The sequence below is a fragment of the Octopus sinensis genome, linkage group LG26 (assembly GCF_006345805.1).
Source record: "Octopus sinensis linkage group LG26, ASM634580v1, whole genome shotgun sequence".
In the NCBI taxonomy this organism is placed as follows: Eukaryota; Metazoa; Mollusca; class Cephalopoda; order Octopoda; family Octopodidae; genus Octopus; species Octopus sinensis.
In genome coordinates, this window is record NC_043022.1 from 13,011,846 (window position 1) to 13,032,411 (window position 20,566).

At 39.4% G+C, this 20,566-nt stretch overlaps 1 protein-coding gene across 1 annotated transcript in view; it reads right to left on the bottom strand.

The window, feature by feature from the left end:
- Positions 1–12,517: 12,517 nt before the first annotated feature.
- Positions 12,518–20,566, bottom strand: part of LOC115224872 (CTD nuclear envelope phosphatase 1) — a 67,178-nt gene continuing 59,129 nt past the window's right edge. Inside the window, exons 4-7 of the mRNA XM_029795826.2 lie at positions 18,995–19,066; positions 18,014–18,130; positions 15,591–15,702; positions 12,518–13,671 (exon numbers count right to left, since the gene is read on the bottom strand). Of these exons, the coding sequence (XP_029651686.1) occupies positions 13,529–13,671; positions 15,591–15,702; positions 18,014–18,130; positions 18,995–19,066 (444 nt within the window). The 3' untranslated portion in view covers positions 12,518–13,528. The remainder of the gene's footprint in view (positions 13,672–15,590; positions 15,703–18,013; positions 18,131–18,994; positions 19,067–20,566) is intronic.

Consider the following 20,566-nt stretch of genomic DNA (forward strand, 5'->3'; position numbering starts at 1 on the left):
TAAATGCTTTATATAAAAAAAAATTTCTGTTCCTGACATAAACTTTCAGCATCTTTATTTATTTATTTATTATTATTATTATTATACACATCCAGAAGTCCATTATTTAGTCATCTTAGATTGCCTTATTTATATCAATTGTTAATATGATTTCCATGTATTGTTTGAATATTTAAAGCAATTACAGACCTGTTAGAAGTCCTCGAGTCTAAATATTGTTTGTCAGTCATCTTTCGAGAGAATTCACTCTCTCTCTGTCTCTCTCAAACACACACACACACACTGTCCTTTATCTCACCTCTCTAATATCATATTCTATGCAAACTGTTGAAAACCTATTTTTTACAGTAAAATAAATTTTCTCATGAAAGGGGCCTTATACGAGTGGAGTTCAACTACTATAATCCAAAGTTATCATACGACAATTTAAACCATAATTTTTATCTTGCAGCTGTCTTAAACTTCCTTATGTATTTTTAAGGTACAGCAATGTAGAGATGTTATTGGTGGTGGTGCAAAAAGTCTAACATCAAATGTATTGTGGTGATTGATTCATGTTACCTGTGATTACAGGTGGTAACTACTTAAAGGTGTGTGTATGTATGTCATCTATGACATGCCTGTGGACAAAACTATCAGGTTTCTTTCTGTTTGCCACTGAGAACAACATAGAAATGTGTCTAACGAGGCCCAGGTTTCACCAGTTCTGGTTTTGCAAAGCATCCGAACTACACACTGTCTCAATATTAGTTCTTTGTTCCTTTTTCTCTGATTCTCTCCCACTCCATGTATATATATTTATGTATATATATTTATCTCTCTCTCTCTCTCTGTTATCTTTTCAATCACTGTACCTTGTTAATTCTCCAGTTATTGAGAGAAATAGTTAATACATCACGTGATCACGTGACTGACCAGACCATCAGATCTTGCTACACATCGCTGGTCACAATGCGTCCGCATTGTTTTAGCCTTCGTACGACGTCACCCCGCTGGCTAAGCGAGCAGGCCTGTTAATACATATTTATGTTAATTATTTCCTTATCAGGAATTTTAACAGCACCACAAACGTGGTGGTTTCTTCAGAGAACCTGTTGTCATGAAGAAACCTGGAAAATATCCAGAACTGATTTCTTCTGATTTTGTTTGCCACAACCTGCACCATTATACCAGAAAATCACCACCCCCACCATTGGGCCAAAAACCCCACCTCTACTGGACCACAAAGCTATTACTATCAACATCATCGCTTAACTAAAGAGGGAATCTCTTCAAGATCACTTGACCAACCTGAAATATTAGGTTGTCCCAAAAGCTCGTAAACACTTGCGAAAATTGAATTTTTACTCGCCAAGTACTAACAAAAGCAACAAAAATTATTCCTCAAAATAAAGACCATTATTTTCCAAGACTTTCTACGAACTTTTGGGACAACCTTATAGCAGCCAATTGTCCCTCAAATCACACCCTTATAAGCTTAAATTAAAAAAATAAAATGACACATTAGAAAATGTAGTTCTGGATAAACAGGGGAACGAAAATGGCCATGACCGGAACAGATGTGACCATGGGTCTGCTCAATCCGAACTGACCTTGGACCAAGCAACTGCAACGCTGCACCCACTTAGCATCTCCTGCAAATGTTGTTGTTGTTTTTTTGTTCTTTGGGGGAGGGTGCATTGAAACTGTTTGATTATTAATGTAACATTGATTCTTGTGAAGAGAATTTGATCATATTTCTTCCAACTGAAAATAAAAACCAAATAGTTTTGCCTTAAAATCAATCTCCAACTTGAAGATAAATGAATTATAATGCCTAATGCCTGCTGTTTATCTGTCCAATGTGTTTTTGTATTTGTATTGCGATGTGCTTGACTGTCTGTCTGTCTGTTTGTCTCTGAATATATTTTAATTGGGGCCAAAGAACTAACTTTTATTTCAAATCTAAATACATAGCAACTGTCCCTTGAACACAGCCATCACTTTTATGCGTGTGTATTCTTTCTTTTACTTGTTTCGGTCATGTGACTGTGGCCATGCTGGAGCACTGCCTTTAGTCGAGCAAATCGACACCGGGACTTACTCTTTGTAAGCCCAGTACTTATTCTATCGATCTCTTTTGCCAAATCACTATGTTATCGGGACATAAACACACCAGCATCGGTTGTCAAGCGATGGTGGTGGAGGGGGACAAACACAGATATATACGCATACACAAACGCACACATACGATGGGCTTCTTTCATGATGTCCCCCTCACTGGGGACACACCTAAAAATAATCCCCTTGCTCCTGGCCACAACTTCATAGGCTCCATTGCAGCTGCCTACGTCCATCTAACAGCCTTTACAGTGTTCCAAGAGCATTGAACATTTTAATATTTGGTGCAGATCATCATGATACAGTCAAATCTTCCCCTATATTCACATGGCTTCCAACCTTCCATATCTCTCTTTACTCTTTAACTTGTTTCAGTCATTTGACCGCGGCCATGCTGGAGCACCGTCTTTAGTCGAGCAATTCGACCCCGAGACTTATTCGTTGGAAGCCCAGTACTTATTCTATCGGTCTCTTTTGCCAAACCGCTAAGTGACAAGGACATAAACACACCAGCATCGGTTGTCAAGCGATGTTGGGGGGACAAACACAGACACACAAACACACACATTCATATATACGACAGGCTTCTTTCAGTTTCCGTCTGCCAAATCCACTCACAAGGCATTAGTCGGCCCGAGGCTATAGCAGAAGACACTTGCCCAAGATGCCACGCAGTGGGACTGAACCCGGAACCATGTGGTTGGTTAGCAAGCTACTTACCACACAGCCACTCCTGCGCCTATCAACTAACTTTTTCTCAACTACAGCTTTAATCTTTATGCTCTACATTTCCACTGACTGTTATTCTATACATGAAACTGGTCCTGAAAAAGAGGAAACAAAATATCTTGAAGTTTAGCCCAAACACCATGTATACATATATATTAATCACCAAAAAGCACCATCCGATCGTGGCCGTTGCCAGCCTCACCTGGCCCCCGTGCCGGTAGCACGTAAAAAGCACCATCCGATCATGGCTATTGCCAGCCACACCTGGCCCCCGTGCCGGTGGCACGTAAAAAGCACCATCCAATCGTGGCCGTTTGCCAGCCTCGTCTGGCATGTAAAAAGCACCCACTACACTCACGGAGTGGTTGGCGTTAGGAAGGGCATCCAGCCGTAGAAACACTGCCAGATCAGACTGGAGCCTGATGCAGCCTTCTGGCTTCCCAGACCCCAGTTGAACCGTCCAACCCATGCTAGCATGGAAAGCGGACGTTAAACGATGAAGATGATGATTAATATTAATCTTCTTTCCCCACAGACTAATGACAGGTAAGGTATATATATTTTTTTTAAATATGTTTAAATAATTTATAATTTATTCTTATTGTATGTTATAGTAGGCTTTAAAATGCTTATATTATTAGATTAGTATTTTGTATATAACTTTCTATGTGTACTCCAGAAAATGAGGTTGTGGTCCTATTGGTAAAATCCCGAATTTGTAATAATGATATAATTGATGCTGTTTGCTTTGCATTAGTAAAGCGTAAAATAGTAAATATCCTGATAACCTGGAATAATTATTATTATTCCCTAAGTTTTTTAAAAATATATCATATATATATACATACATACATACATATATACATACATACATACATATACATACATATATATATATATATATATATAAGAGCGGGGCTGAGGACTGATCCTTGGTGAGCCCTACCCCTACCTGGAATTCTTCACTATACTCGTACAGCTTCCCTGTACATGGCTTGTACAGCTCCTACTAACCACTTATCTATCTTTAGTTTCCACATTGACCACCAGATAAGGGATTAGGGGACTCTGTCAAAGGTCTTTCCATGTCGACGAAAACCAAGTACAGAGGTTTATCTTTGGCTAGGTATTTCTCCTGCAGCTGTCTTATCAGAAATACTGCATCTTGTCTAGACTAACTCCCTCCCTAATTAGTTGGGCTATGAGCCTTTCTGTGACTTTCGTTACCTGATCCAACAATTTGACACCTCTGTAATAATTTGTATCTAAAGCATCACCTTTACCTTTGAAACAGTTGACTATTATGCTGCTACACCAGTCATTGGGTATGATTCATTCATGTATCACTTTACTCTTTAACTTGTTTCAGTCATATGACTGCGGCCATGTTGGAGCACCGCCTTTAGTCGAGCAGTTCGACCCCTGAGACTTACATATGGGTGACTAGACTATAGCTGACACCGCCAAATATTTTAAGCATCTCTGCAGTGATTCCTGTTTTCATACTCTTAATTGCTTTATCTACCAAGGTACAGTCAATTCGAATAGCTGATCCCTCTGTTGGGTCAACATTCGGTAGACTCTCTCCCATTCATTCTCTTCATTTAGCAACCTTTCATAGTGGCATCTCCAACTCTCTCTCTTTGCAGTCTCATTAAATGCAAGTCAGCCATTATCCATGCGGACACATTTCTCTTCTACGACATCACGATTCTCTCTCACACACTGTCTTGCAACATAAAACTCTTCAGGTCTTTGGCCCTCACAACACAGAACATTGGCAAATTTTTTCTTATCTGCTTCCCCTCTGGCTAAATAAACCTGTCTCCTAGCTTCCCTGGTGCTGATCTGATACAGTTCCCTGCTACCGCTGTTCTTCTAGTCCTTCCATGCCTGTTTCTTTTCCCTAATGGCCCTGTCAACTACATACATACATACATATACACATATATATATAAACACACACACACACATATATATATTCTGTTATTTGTTTCAGTCATTTGACTGTGGCAATGCTGGAGCACCGCCTTTAACCAAGCCAATCAACCCCAGGACTTGTTCTTTGTAGGTTTGGTACTTGTTCTATCGGTCTCTTTTGCCGAACTGCTAAGCTAACAGGATGTAAACACACCAGCATGGGTAGTCAAACAATAAGGGGATGGAACAGATACACACAAATACATACATACATATATATACACGACGAGCTTCTTTCAGTTTCCATCTACCAAATCTACTCACAAGGCTTCAGTCGCCCCAAGGCTATAGTGGAAAACTATATATATATATATCTATATATATATATAATTATTATTTGAGGGAATAAAATCCAAACTTACAAGGAAAAAGAATTCAATTTAGAAATACTAAATCAAATTCCACACAATATAATATATATATATACATAAAATATTAGAAAAAAAAACACCTTTTATCAATTCAAAATGTTTCTCTACCTATTATATACATTATATTATTTTTGTAATTTACTTAACCTTTACTTTTTAATTGTTATTTTAATTTTAACTTTTCTATTATATGTAATTTTCTACATGGTGTAATTTAATTATTCATTTTGAATTGATAACAGGTGGAGTTTTTCTAATATTTTATATATATATATATATATATATATATATATAACTAGCAGTATCGCCAGGCGTTGCTTGGGTTTGTAAGGGAAATAACTATATAAGCATTTTTAGAGAGTTATAGCAAAAAGATGATGGTAAATTTTTTTTTAAATCGTAGACTCATTGTAGACGCGTGCTAATACCCAGAAAGGCTCGATATGAATCGCGACTATAAGATACCCGGTTTTGGTTAAACTGCACCCCAAAATGTGGGAGTAGTTAGGAATCTAAATCGTAGGAGACAGACACACAACCTTACTTTTATATATAAAGATGTATAGTTTTTGTTAATGTTTATTGATGAAGTGAAACACAATAAATGTTGACTACAGCTTTATGCTGCAAGTGCATTATATAGTATTAAGTATGTGAATTGATGTGCGACAGATATGAGTGACATCTCCAAGCAGTCAGCTCAGTCATTGGTCGACAAGTCATGTGAACAGATTTTGCTATTCATACAACTCGGCTTTTTACTATCAAAACAATAGATCGCTTGTGACATCTTTGTTTATTCTACACAAACTGATATATTGCTCTCTCTCTCTCTTTCCCACCTCATCAATTTATGTACCTATCCATCTCTTAGCTATGTATTTAACCCTTTAGTGTCTAAACCGGCCAAAATATTCTACCTATTTTAATGTTCAAACTAGTCAGATATGGTCATTCATAGCTACCTTATTGTGTCGTTTTAAAAATAAACAATCACATCATTGAAATCTCAAAGCCATGAAATGATGCAAGATTAATTTTACATGGTGTGAATACATAAGCTTTACATTTGACAGAATAATCTGAATGCTTAAGGGTTAAGTTGATATATTTATGTGTGTGTGTAACAGTTAAGGGAGATGTGCATTACTAATGTCATAGTAGAGAGAAGTGTTGAAAGCATAAGAAAGCAAGTTTTAGAAAGAAGAAAGCCACAGAGCGATGATGTGTCGTTGGCAAATCTGTAGTTCACTGTGGCCAGTGTGACATGTCTCTTAAGTTAGTAGCAGCAGCGATAAAGGGAATCTACTTTGAGGGGTGGAAGTGGTGTGTCTGACAGGTCAAGCTGTCTGCTAGAAAGCAAAGCAAACAAGGAAGAACTGACCGTTGCATTAAAGTGATGGAAAAGTACTGAACATGGGGCTAAGAGAATGGGTTCTGTTTATATTGTCTGAAGCAACTTAATGTCTGCACCAGAACAAAGGAATTCCTTATCTATGATTCAACTCTTGGTGATCTATGGAGCTACTTAAACTAAGAAAGTGACATAAAAAAAATAACAGCTGATCTCATCAATTCTGATGTGCTGTAGATTAGACAAAGGGGGAAAGTGTTGGAGTGAAATCTAAGTTATGGCTTTGATTCTGAAGCTAAGCAGCCAAAAGTGATCTCTTACATTAGAGAGTGTGTGTGTGTGTTTATAATATATATATTATAACTATAAAAACTACAAGAAGTCTTATATAAATATATGTATGTGTGTGTATATCATATATGTGTTATACATTTAAAATGTAATATGTGATAATTATTCAGTAGTTTCGGATGTCGGGGCGGAAACCCATACTGCCATCTCTTGCTATGAAATATGTATATATACAGTAATTATCTATTGCTGTTAATATATATTTTTAAAAAATTAACAAAGAGCCTCAGGCCAAGATTGAAACTTTGTTAAAGAGGTTGTGTGTGTGTGTGTTATTGTGTCCATGACTTTACCCACAAGACCATTGAGACAACAACATTAGCTAGTGTGAAAATAATATATTTAAACCTATCAGGCTAATTTAATCAATAACCAATCATTAAAATAGATTTAAATATCTCATTTTTGGTATAAGTAGTATTACTGGCCTTATGGCCCAGTGGATAAGGGTGGTAGGTTACAAACAAGACAGTGGGGTAGATAGAGGTTCCAGTCCCAGGTAGGGACTGTGATAGGATCTTATTTTGTTTTATTTTTTTCTGTAAATGGAGAAAAAAAAATTTAACAAAGAGCCTCAGGCCAAGATTGAACCTTAGTTAAAGAGGTTTGTGCATTACTGTGTCCATGACTTTACCCACAAGACCATTGAGACAACAACAATAACTACTTTGAAAATAATATATTTAAATCTATCACCAACCAATCATTAAAATAGATTTAAGTATCTCATTTTTACTATAAGTAGTATTACGGGCCCCATGGCCCAGTAGATAAAGGGGGGTTGGTTACAGATAAGACAGTGGGGCAGATAGATGAAAGGTTCAGTCTCAGGTAGGGACTGTGATAGGATTTTATTTTTTTTTCTGTAAATGGAGAAGGTTGGGAGAAAAAAAAAAACACCGACTACTTTCACAAAGTTTGAACCTTAGTTAAAGAGGTTTGGGTGTTACTGTGTCCATGACTCTACCCACAAGACCATCAAGACAACAACAATAACTAGTGTGAAAATAATATATTTAAACCTATCAGACTAATAAATCAATAACAGTGGGGGTGGATGGAGGTTTCAGTCTCAGATTTCATTTTATTTTTCTCTCGAGATGTGTTAAAAGGAGGAAGAAAACAAAAAACACAATCAGTATATGCCATGGGCCAAGATTGATCTTTTGTCCAAGGGGTATATGTGTTGCTATGTCTGTATGTCTTTACTCACAGGACCATTGAGGCAATAGCTAGTTTGAAAATGATATATTTAAATCTTATATAGCTATTTGATGTAGTGGTGTTCATGGTTTTCTGTGACTTGAGTAATATTTGAGGGGAGAATGTGAAATGCTCCAGAACACAACATGCTGCCTGATTCAGGAATTGATCTCACTGCCGTAATGATTATAAGCTGAACACCCGAACCACAAGGCCATGCACTTTCATGGCAAAGTCAGTAGAGTGATGGGTTGATTTCCATTTATATCCTGGGTTCAAATTCTTCCAAGTTCAGCTTAGCTTTTCATTCTTCTGGGGTCAATAAAATAAAGTATGGGCCGTCACTGCTGAGGACATGCATAAGCTCCCAAGGAATGAATCCAGTATGATCCGATGGATGTGTAATGACAGTGTGCATATTCGACAGAGTGTAAGTACCTTGAGAGAAAAGTTTGACCTAAGAAGCATCAGATGTGGTGTGCAAGAGAGACTTTTGTGCTGGTATGGTCATGTGGCGAGAATGGATGTGGATAGCTGTGTGAAAATGTATGTATATATATATATGTATGTGTATGTGTATATATATATGTATATTTATATGTATATATATGTATGTATATATATATAAATATATGATGATAATATTAGGGAGTATAACTCCAAACTTACAGGGAAAAATTCAATTTAGTATTAAATCAAATTTCACAGTATAACTATATAAAATATAAATTAGACATGAAACCACTATCGTGCAACTCAAACACTAATAGACATAAACCAATACATAAATAACAAATAATATATATCTATATACATGATGATAATATATATATATTTTTAATAATATATAACTTATAACTAGACCTCAAAAAGTATAAAAAGAATGATAAATATAATATAATAAGTAAAAACACTAAGTGTATTTCATGGCTATAATTAAATTCGAATCAAAATTATAGTCAATCTTCAGATTAATGATAATAGTTAAATAAATAAGCAAATAGAGTTAAACAATATTTATTTAAGAAATAAATAAAATAATAATTTTTCTTTTAGAAAAATCTCCATTAACTAAATTAGAAACTGAAAATATTAGGATTATTTCCTACAACACATTTATTAAGTTAAATGTTTAATTTTTAAGGTAAAAATAGATAGAAATATGTATTTATCTTTGAAGATATAATTTGGCATTAAAAAACATAATAAACTCTAATATCTTTAACTCAGTTATACTCCAAATTTAATTATATATATATGTGTGTGTGTGTGTGTGTGTGTATATACATATATGTGTATGTATATGTATATATATATGTATGTATATATATATATATGTATGTGTATATATATATGTATGTGTATATATATGTATATGTGTATATATATGTATGTATATATATATGTGTGTGTATATGTATGTATATATATATGTATGTATGTATATGTATGAATATGTGTATGTATGTATGTGTAAGGCAATGAGAAGCATGAAGACAGGGAAAGCCCAGGCGCATCAGGAATTACTGCAGAGATGCTCAAAATATCTGGCAGTGTCGGCTACAGCCTAGTCACCCGTATAGTTAACCAGGTGATACACGAAGGAGTCATCCCCAATGACTGGTGTAGCAGCATAATAGTTAACTGCTACAAAGGGTGACGCCCTAGATACAAATACCTTCAAGATGGTGTCCCAGCGTAGCTGTAGTCCAGTGAAACAGATAAAAGAATGGTTTCAAATTTAAACACAAGGGAAAAACAATCTTAGTGGGAGAAGGCAAGTTGATAATCCTTCACGCCATATTTGACAAGTACTTTAGTTTATTGACCTCCAAAAAGGCGTAAAGCCAAGTTGGTCTTGACAAGATTTCAGTTCAGAATGTAGGGTTTTGAAAGAAATTAAGCATTTTGTCTGATGCGCTAATGATTCCACCTGTTTGGCACCTTAGAAATATCTACTATTAATAACTAGAAATAATTATTTTTAAAAATGTGCCCTTTTACAGCCTAGCCAGTCTCATGGGCCAGGTTTCCATGGTGTATGTGTTCCTCAGCTGGACGGGACACCAGTCCATCGCAGCTTACTCATTTTTGTCATCTGAGTGGACTGGAGCAACGTGAAATGAAGTGTTTCGCTCAAGAACACAATGCGTCGCCCAGTCCAGGAATTGAAACCACAATCTTACGATCCTGATGCTGACACACTAACCACTAAGCCACGCGCCTCCACATAGAAATAATTATAATTGGAACATATTTTAATAATTCGTTTTCTATGTAAGTGAAGTACAAATAATTGAAACAACTTCCTGCCATATATATATATATATACATGTGTAAAGAGATGGGGAACCATTTTTCCTGACTCTCTTACGATTCTGCTCAACCAGAAATCTCTTGTAAATATTGAACTCTCTGCTTTGTCCAAAGATTGTTGTTGCTATAGTAATATTTGAAATATTGTTATTCTCACATTCTTCAAAAAAAAAAAAAAAAAAAAAGACTTAAGTTTAACGCAATTCCCGCTTAAGAACTTTCATAAATAATGAGGTAATGCCAGTTATCTCCCTTCGTCGTACCAGTTACGTCCCTTGTTTTTATTTCGGATCCTCACATTTCACAGCACTTTCCGTGTTTCTTTAGGATCTCTTTCGCTATAAATAGCTGCAAATGCAACCGATTAAGCCTTCTTAAGACTTTCATAGTTCCTTCGACAAGATAGCTGGAATACTTCCGTCCTCGGACACGAGTCTACTTGATAGCAATGTCATTTCATGCCCTCACACATCACCAAGGACATGCACGTACATACATAATATATAGTTGTTCCTCTTCCACTATATATATATATATATACATAATCCACATTTTTACGTCTATTTTCCCACGCTTGCATAAGTTTGGTGAGTCATGCCTCTGTTGTATTCCATTCTCATCTCCCGTGAGGACCAAGATCCTGAGATAAGCCTTCACCACTTCTTTACTATTCCCCTTCAATTGGATCCTTCCACATGAATCTCCTTCTGCTGCTTTTCCGCAATACATTTGATCCCTGTGATAACCAGCTTTTCTCTCGGCTCTTCTCTATCTCAGCATTCCTCTACCATGATATTATACATTCAATGAACGTATAATATTTATATTATAGATGACGTATGCATGTACATATGTATGCAAGCTCGGGCATGGCTGTGTGATAAGAAGCTTGCTTCCTGACCATATGTTTCTGGGTTCACTCCTTCCGCATCGCACCTTAGGCAAGTATCTTTTACTATAGCCTCAGGTTGACAAGTCTACCTTGTTACTTTTCCCAACCTTTGCACCAAGTGTCTACATCTCACCATGATTCAAGCACCTGCATCATGTCATCTGCCCTTCTTCTCTCACAGGGAATATCTCGTTTTTGGGGTTTTTTTGTTAGACTAAAGAGCATATTCTGTCAAAAGCCTTCTCTTGATCAATCAACACTGGGTGAAGAGGTTAGTGAAACAATAGCAAGGGAAGTCGCTATGAAGAGAGCATCAGTGATTCTTTTCCAACTTGAGACCCAACCCAAGCTGTATATATCTCATCTGCAGTGATTCGAGTGTTGGGCCTTACAGAGACAAAGTGGCTGAGATCCTTTTGAGTGTTGGACCTTACAGAGGCAAAATGGCTAAGTTCTTTTCGAGTGTTGAGCTTCACAGAGGCAATGACCGAGACCTTTGGCATTATGTTGTATTTGAGAAGAAGACCCATCAAACTGAGCAAAATCGCAGTCATGGCAGATACCAGTGTCATGCAAATTGGCACCCATTACACTCTGAGAGTGGTTGGCATTAGGAAGGGCATCCAGCCATAGAAAACCATGCCAAATCAGACTGGAGTCCTGTCAAACCGTCCAATCCATGCCAGCATGGACAACAGATGTTAAATGATGATGGCGATGAACAGAAGCTAGCATCTGAAGAACAAAACATAATATTCTGTAATTATTTAGTGAGGATGGGTTTGGAGCAAGAACTCAAGGAAAGAATGGAATCATTACAGATAAAATGGCGAAAAAGGCTAAACGTGAAATTTCAAAACAAAGAGAGAAACAGAAGAAATGTCTTCTTCTCACTCTTTCTCTCTATCTTTTTCTGTGTACTTGACTCCATCTTTCTATTTGTCCCTCTGTAGAAAAATAAACCCCCGAGTTCAGGGCAAGATGATGTTTTCTCATCTCCAAATATTTCCTTCAAATAAAAACAGATAAAGATTCCAAAAACATCACAATAAAAACAAAAAAACAACAAAAAAGAAATTAATTTTCTATTTCTCCTTTTCTTTCTTTTTTTCTTTTAAAGTGAAAGAAAAACAAAAAAAAAAAAAATTCAGAATACATCTATTGTGGTAGTTGGGGTGGGGAGGGAGGGGAGATGAAGATTGGCTAAAAAGGTAAAACCCACCCCCACTGCAATGATTGTGATTTTCTTTTTTTTTTTATTAAAGAGGGGTGGTGGTCGTTTTACATTGTCTCTGATTTCTTTTTCACGGCACACGACCACAAGGAACAGCCGGATGTTGTAGAAAAACCATTTCACTTCAGTTCAGTGAAACAACATTATTATTATTATTATTTGCCATGGAACTATGTACAGATGTCAATATGACTTGAAGAGTTCGGGGGCGGGGGGGTGAAAAGTCTGCAGGAGGGGGGGATTTGGGAGGAGGGCAAGTGGAACTCTCTAGTGACAACGAAAGGAAAAAGGGGCTGGGTTGCAATCTGCAGAGATAAACAGCAAATTGATAGTAAAAAAAAAAGGGTCTTCTTTGGAGTGGATTTCATTCTCTGTTTATCTCATGAAATTGTTATTTTTTACCTGTCTTCTTTTACAGGTGTTTCTTTTTTTCATTGTCATTTTTAGATATTCATCTTCTTAAATAATTGTGTTTGTGTTTGTTTGTTATTTTTGTTGTGTTTTGTTGTTTTTTTTCTCTCCCTTTTGTTTGGATGTTTTTGTTTTCTTTTTTGTCTTGAAAAATATTTTGGTAGTCTTTCTCAACAAGGGAGACAGTTTGTCTTGAGATTATTACCATCATCATCATCATTATTATTATTATTATTATTATTATTGTCTTTTAGGTGGACATTCGCAAGACGTTCCGACAGTCGGTTATGTCCGAGCTGTTCTGAACGTCTGAGCGTAGGGCAAACACCATGATTGATGAAATGTGGTTGATTGTAGTGAATAATAGTCTGCAGCCGTTTGTCCACCACCTAATAACAACAACAACAACAACAACAACAGCAGCAATAACAGTAAAAAACCCTACTGTGGCCGCTGTTAGCGACAAACAACATTGACAAAGACTGTGAGTGGTGCCGGAGAATGAGGGGTCAGCCTCGGGCAAACCCGTAGGAAGCAAAGTGAACAGGTGATGGTGTTGTATCAACTAACAAATTGCCCGTTGGATGTTATGGGCGTTGAAGATGGAGGTTACGACTGAGGACCGAACGCACATCGTTGGTAAAGCGGAGGGCGTCCAACATGGGTAAGAGACACAGGAGAGCTGTGTCACGGGCGTCGCAAAACCACGAGTCAATGGGGATTGCATTATCTGAAAACAGAAGGAGAAAAAAAGAAGAATATTTAAAAAACATTTCCAGTTCTGGCATAAAACCACCTCCCCCCCCCCTCAAGAATAGAGCCTCACCCACTCAGTAGAAGGGGCTTTTCTCGTTTCTTCTCGGTTAATTGGTGACTTTATGAGTTCCAGTGGTATGATAAAAAAAAAAGAGCCCCTAGTTGCACACTGTAAAATGGTTGGTGTTGGGGAGGGCATCCAGTTGTAGAAATCATGCCAAAATTGACGATGGAGCTCAACATGACCCTGCAACTGGTTGGATCCTGTAAAAAGTGGCCAACACATACCAGCATGGAAAACCAGATATCAAATAGTGATGATAACACAAAGGAAAGAAACACTGAAGTGATATCATCATCATCATCGTTTAATGTCCATCTTCCATGCTGACGTGGATTGGATGGTTTGACAGGAGGTGGCAAGCCAGAGGATTGCACCAAGCCCCACTGTCTGATTTTGCAGGGTCTCTACAGCTAGATGCCCTTCCTAACACCACACAATCACACACACACTGTTACATTGTTAGCATATTATACATTCCACGCCCTACATGCCATGGAAAATCACCCCCAAACATCAAAGATGTGCGCAACATCCCAGAACACAACATCATCCTACAATCATTATGCCTGCTTTCCATGCAGCCTGGACCAGGAGCTGGCAAACTCTTTGTATCATTGACCCTTTCACAGATTAACTCATCGACCCCAGTACTTGTTCATATTAAACCTGGTACTTATTTTATCGGTTCTCTTTTGCCAGACCACTAAGTTACAGGATGTAATCACACCAACACCAGTTGTCAAGCAGTGGTGGAGGACAACCATAGACACAAAGGCTCACACACACACACACACACATATATATGCACAATGGGCTTCTTTCAGTTTCCATCTACCAAATCTACTCACAAGGCTTTAGTCAGCCCAAGGCTATAGTAGAAGACATTTGCCTAAAGTTCCACACAGTGAAACTGAACCCAGAACCATGTGGTTGGAAAGCTAGCTTCTTACTTCACAGCCATGCCTTTTTAGTAAGAAATATTTAAAGAAATTCACTGAAAATACTTAATGAAATTAATAAAGAACGATAAAAATTTAGTCACATTGTATTGATATAATAAATATATTTGATGTGAAATATGGGTTTTGTGAATTCCAGTTATTTCATGTGGAAATTAGTGGGTTTTAGCCTGAAATTTCTACATTCCTCCAAGTTTATTTTGTATCGTCTCCATCACGATGTCTTCATAAAAAGTGTGCCCTGGTCTTTAATCGATTCACCAGTCAGCCATGTGGTGTTGCCTGTTTACTAGGTGCATGTCAATGATGTAATATCAGGAGGCACATGGCCTAGTGGTTAGAGCAGTGGATTCACGGTCGAGGGATCGCAGGTTCGAATCTCAGACCGGGCGATGTGTGTGTTTATGAGCGAAACACCTAAGCTCCACGCGGCTCCAGCAGAAGGTAATGGCAAACTTCTACTGACTCTTTCGCCACAACTTTCTCTCACTCTTTCCTCCTGCATCTTGCAACTCACCTGCGACAGACCGGCGTCCCATCCAGGTGGGGAACCTATACGCCAAGGAAACCGGGAAACCGGCCCTTATGAGTCAGGCATGGCTCAAGAAGGAACAAACATATCATGTATCATCATATTGTATTTCAGAGAGACCTTTTTAAATCCAATCTGATTCATGTTGGAAAAAAACTAGTTTGCTAATAATTCAGCACCTTTATGTCTCAAAATCATTTCAGGTGTTTATCAACCCCCACCCGCTGGATAAACCACACTAGACCTCCACTTTGCTAAGCCCTGGTCAAGACAAACAAAAACACATGCACACACGCATATATGTGGCATAATAATGGTGAAATAATGTGGTGCCTTACCTGGGTAAGATTTATATGCTACTGGAGAGTTATCCAAGATAAATATACTGGACAGGTCACTACTGATAGCTGCTAAGTCTTTGGTGTAACTGCCAAAATCAAAACTGCAATGCTGGAATATAATAAGCATACAATCATCATCATCATCATCATAGCCATTCTCATCACTGTCACCATATTCTTCATCATCATCATTTTTGATCTCCATGTGTCTAACACACGTGGACATGCCTACAAAGTCAGAAAACAACACAGCTCCCATGACTTTCGGAAACATTTTTTCACGCTCAGGGTTGCTGAAGCGTGGAATAAACTGCCTGCGTCAGTTGTTGACTGCCATGACACTGCATCCTTTAAGGCCCTCATGCTTTCCGAAATCCGCCGAAACTACACCTGATTATATATACACTTTAGATGAGTTGTGGTGCACCTGAGCACTGTACACAATTATTATTATTATTATTATTATTGGTTTCAAATTCTGGTACAGGGCCAGCAATTTGGGGGGGGGGGAGAAAGTCAATTGCATCAACTTCAGTGCTTAACTGGTAAATAATTTTATCGACCCCGAAAGGATGAAAGGTAAAGTCAACCAGGGCAGAATTTGAACTCAGAACATAAAAAGATGGATGAAATGCCACCAAGCATTTTGTCCAGTGTGCTAACAATTCCACCAGCTCACCACCTTCACCATGATTCATCATCATCATCGTTTAACGTCCGTTCTCCATGCTAGCATGGGTTGGACGGTTCAACTGGGGTCTGGGAAGCCAGAAGGCTGCACCAGGCTCCAGTCTGATCTGGCAGTGTTTCTACAGCTGGATGCCCTTCCTAACGCCAACCACTCCGTGAGTGTAGTGGGTGCTTTTTACGTGCCACCTGCACTGGTGCCAGACAAGGCTGGCAAATGGCCACAAACGGATGGTGCTTTTTACGTGCCACCGGCACGGGGGCCAGTCGGGGTGGCACTGGCAATGGCCACGTTCGGATGGTTCTCTTACGTGCCACCGGCATGGAGGCCAGTCGGGGTGGCACTGGCAATGGCCACGTTCGGATGGTTCTCTTACGTGCCACCGGCATGGAGGCCAGTCGGGGTGGCACTGGCAATGGCCACGTTCGGATGGTTCTCTTACGTGCCACCGGCATGGAGGCCAGTCGGGGTGGCACTGGCAATGGCCACGTTCGGATGGTTCTCTTACGTGCCACGGCATGGAGGCCAGTCGGGGTGGCACTGCAATGGCCACGTTCGGATGGTTCTTACGTGCCACCGGCATGGAGGCCAGTCGGGGTGGCACTGGCAATGGCCACGTTCGGATGGTTCTCTTACGTGCCACCGGCATGGAGGCCAGTCGGGGTGGCACTGGCAATGGCCACGTTCGGATGGTTCTCTTACGTGCCACCGGCATGGAGGCCAGTCGGGGTGGCACTGGCAATGGCCACGTTCGGATGGTTCTCTTACGTGCCACCGGCATGGAGGCCAGTCGGGGTGGCACTGGCAATGGCCACGTTCGGATGGTTCTCTTACGTGCCACCGGCACTGGTATCACAGCTACAATTTCCACTGATGTTGAACGCTATTATTATTATTATTATTATTAACATCTACTTTGACATCCTTCAATATTACATTCTCTTACTTAGTTGAGGGGGGGGGGTCTTGTCTTTCAACAGACCTCCCTAATGCTGGTACCAACAAAAAACGCATCCAATACACTCGGTAAAGAGGCATTGGGAAGAGCATCCAGCTACAGAAACCATGCCAAAGCAAACACAGGACCCTGGCACACTACTACTACTACTACTACTACTAGTAGTAGTAGTAGTAGTAGTAGTAGTAGTGGTAATAGTAGTAGTAGTAGTAGTAGTAGTAGTAGTAGTAGTAGTAGCAGCAGCAGCAGCAGCAGCGTTTAAAACTGCTGCAAAATCAATATACATTGCAGAAGGATTATACATTTCTTTACTACCCACAAGGGGCTAAACACAGAGGGGACAAACAAGGACAGACAAAGGGATTAAATCAATTACATCGCCACCAGTGCGTAACTGGTACTTAATTTATCGACCCCGAAAGGATGAAAGGCAAAGTCGACCTCGGCGGAATTTGAACTCAGAACGTAACGGCAGACGAAATATGGCTACGCATTTCGCCCGACGTGCTACCGATTCTACCAGCTCAAGGATTATAGTGAGATTAACAGATACCTAGTTTATCAATGCCTAAATAATGATTTGGGAGAAAATGTGAGCCCAGTATATTATTGGTATCAAATTAAACAGCCTCTCACACACACACATCTACTCTACCCCTAAAGAAATGAAAGACCAAGTTGGCCTGGGCAGGATTTGAACTTGGAATGTAACAACAACAACAGCAAATGTGACAAAGAGAAACAGGAAAAACATGTAATTAAGTGACCACTTACCTGTCTGTAATACCTTTTCTTTAGAATTCCTCGATTGTTGTCTAATTTGTCTGCTACTGCGGCACCGTAGATCTCCATACTAGCAGTGAAGACAACTAAGTCGTACCAATGACTAACCTGGACACAGAGTGGGGCAAAAGTTATAAGGATGCCCAGCAAAAAACAAACAAACAAACAAGCAAAGGAGAAAAATAACACACAGGCCACTTGGCTGTAAACAGGTACCATGAATAGAGTTACACTCCACTTAGCTGTAAAGAGGAACCATCTAGAGATACACTCCACTGGGCTACCACCCCACCCCTCAGGTACATTGTATAGAGCCAGTTTAGAATGAATATCCAACAAAGATGGTACAGAAAGAACAGGGTGCTGGCCACCCTAGGTACATTATACAACAGGTGTCATGTGAAGCTACAATCCACCAGGCTAAAAACAGGTGGATGCACAGTGTACCTGGCTGTTAATAGGTGCCATGTGAAAGTACAATCCACCGGACTGTAGATAGCTTTTGTACAGATGCAATAGAATCCTGATTAACCTGGATAAATGTTATGATACACAGAAAGAACAGGGTACTACTGGCTGCTCTGGGTATCTTATATAAAGACTGCTTAAACTAAGCCTTCAAGGTAGATGCACAGGCCACTACCCCCACCCTCAGGTACATTGTATAGAGCCATTTTAGAATGAATACCCAACAAAGATGGTACAGAAAGAACAGGGTGCTGGCCACCCTAGGTACATTATATAACAGTAGTGCAGACTGAGCACACAAGTTTGAGGCACAGGGTACTTGGCCACCCAGAGTACATTGTATAGAGACAGTTTCAATTAAATACTCAGAGAAGATGAAAGAGACTAATGAATAAAAGTTAATAACCATCTGTAACTTGTACCATTATGAGAGATTTTGATTACCAAGGGTTCCAGAGTTCTAATCACAAAGGCAGTAGTAATAGGAGAGATGTGGATACTTACTATTTCTAAGAAGTAGTCAACATGAGGTCGCTTATACACAAAGAAACGAACAGGATGTCGATCTATGATAACCTGGAAGTAGAAAACAATATAAATATAAATATATAGGTATTGTGATGCATATCTATTGAAACCAACTTCAAATTCTCAGCCACATTAGATGTCATCCATTCTTTTCTGGATGAGAAGAACAAACGACATGATCATCCCAACAGCACAGCATCAGTGCAGTCCACACACCTCATTACACTTGTACAGGTGATGAGACAATTCTAGAGGACCATTGTTCTTGTACAAGGCTACATATGTCAAGTTCTGTGGCAACAAGCCAACACAGAGACTGCATCTCACTCGTGTTTGAACATACACCATACAATGCTCGTATAAACACATACAAACACCCAGCCACAACCCATATACACATAACAGTTAATGCTTGTTTAGTACCGCATTGACTGGCCTCCGTGCCGGTGGCACGTAAAAAACACCATCCGAGCGTGGCCGTTCGCCAGCCTCGTCTGGCACCTGTGTCGGTGGCACATAAAATCACCCACTACACTCTTGGAGTGGTTGGCGTTAGGAAGGGCATCCAGCTGTAGAAACACTACCAGATCTGACTGGCCTGGTGCAGCCTTCGGGCTTCCCAGACCCCAGTTGAACTGTCCAACCCATGCTAGCATGGAAAGCGGACGTTAAACGTTGATGATGATGATTGCATTTCTAAATCTCTCAGCTCAAGGATTTCTCTTTACATTTTTAGAGAACAGGTTTATTCTTAAACAAGTTATTTCATGTGGAAATTAGTGGGTTTTAGCCTGAAATTTCTACATTCCTCCAAGTTTATTTTGTATCGTCTCCATCACGATGTCTTCATAAAAAGTGTGCCCTGGTCTTTAATCGATTCACCAGTCAGCCATGTGGTGTTGCCTGTTTACTAGGTGCATGTCAATGATGTAATATCAGGAGGCACATGGCCTAGTGGTTAGAGCAGTGGATTCACGGTCGAGGGATCGCAGGTTCGAATCTCAGACCGGGCGATGTGTGTGTTTATGAGCGAAACACCTAAGCTCCACGCGGCTCCAGCAGAAGGTAATGGCAAACTTCTACTGACTCTTTCGCCACAACTTTCTCTCAATCTTTCCTCCTGCATCTTGCAACTCACCTGCGACGGACCGGTGTCCCATCCAGGTGGGGAACCTATACGCCAAGGAAACCGGGAAACCGGCCCTTATGAGTCAGGCATGGCTCAAGAAGGAACAAACATATCATGTATCATCATATTGTATTTCAGAGAGACCTTTTTAAATCCAATCTGATTCATGTTGGAAAAAAACTATTGTTGAAAGTGACTTCGAAAGCTTTGGTCAGTTATGCCATCATCACAAACACAAAGTTACCAGTGAAACACATTTATGGCTGTAATGTACGACAGAGGTGGAGGTTGGTGGATGTGATGTAATGCAAAGTGGGGGTAGGATGTGATGCATGACAAAGTGGGGGCAGGATGTGATGTATAACAAAGTGGAGGTAGGATGTGATGCATGACAAAGTGGGGGCAGGATGTGATGCATG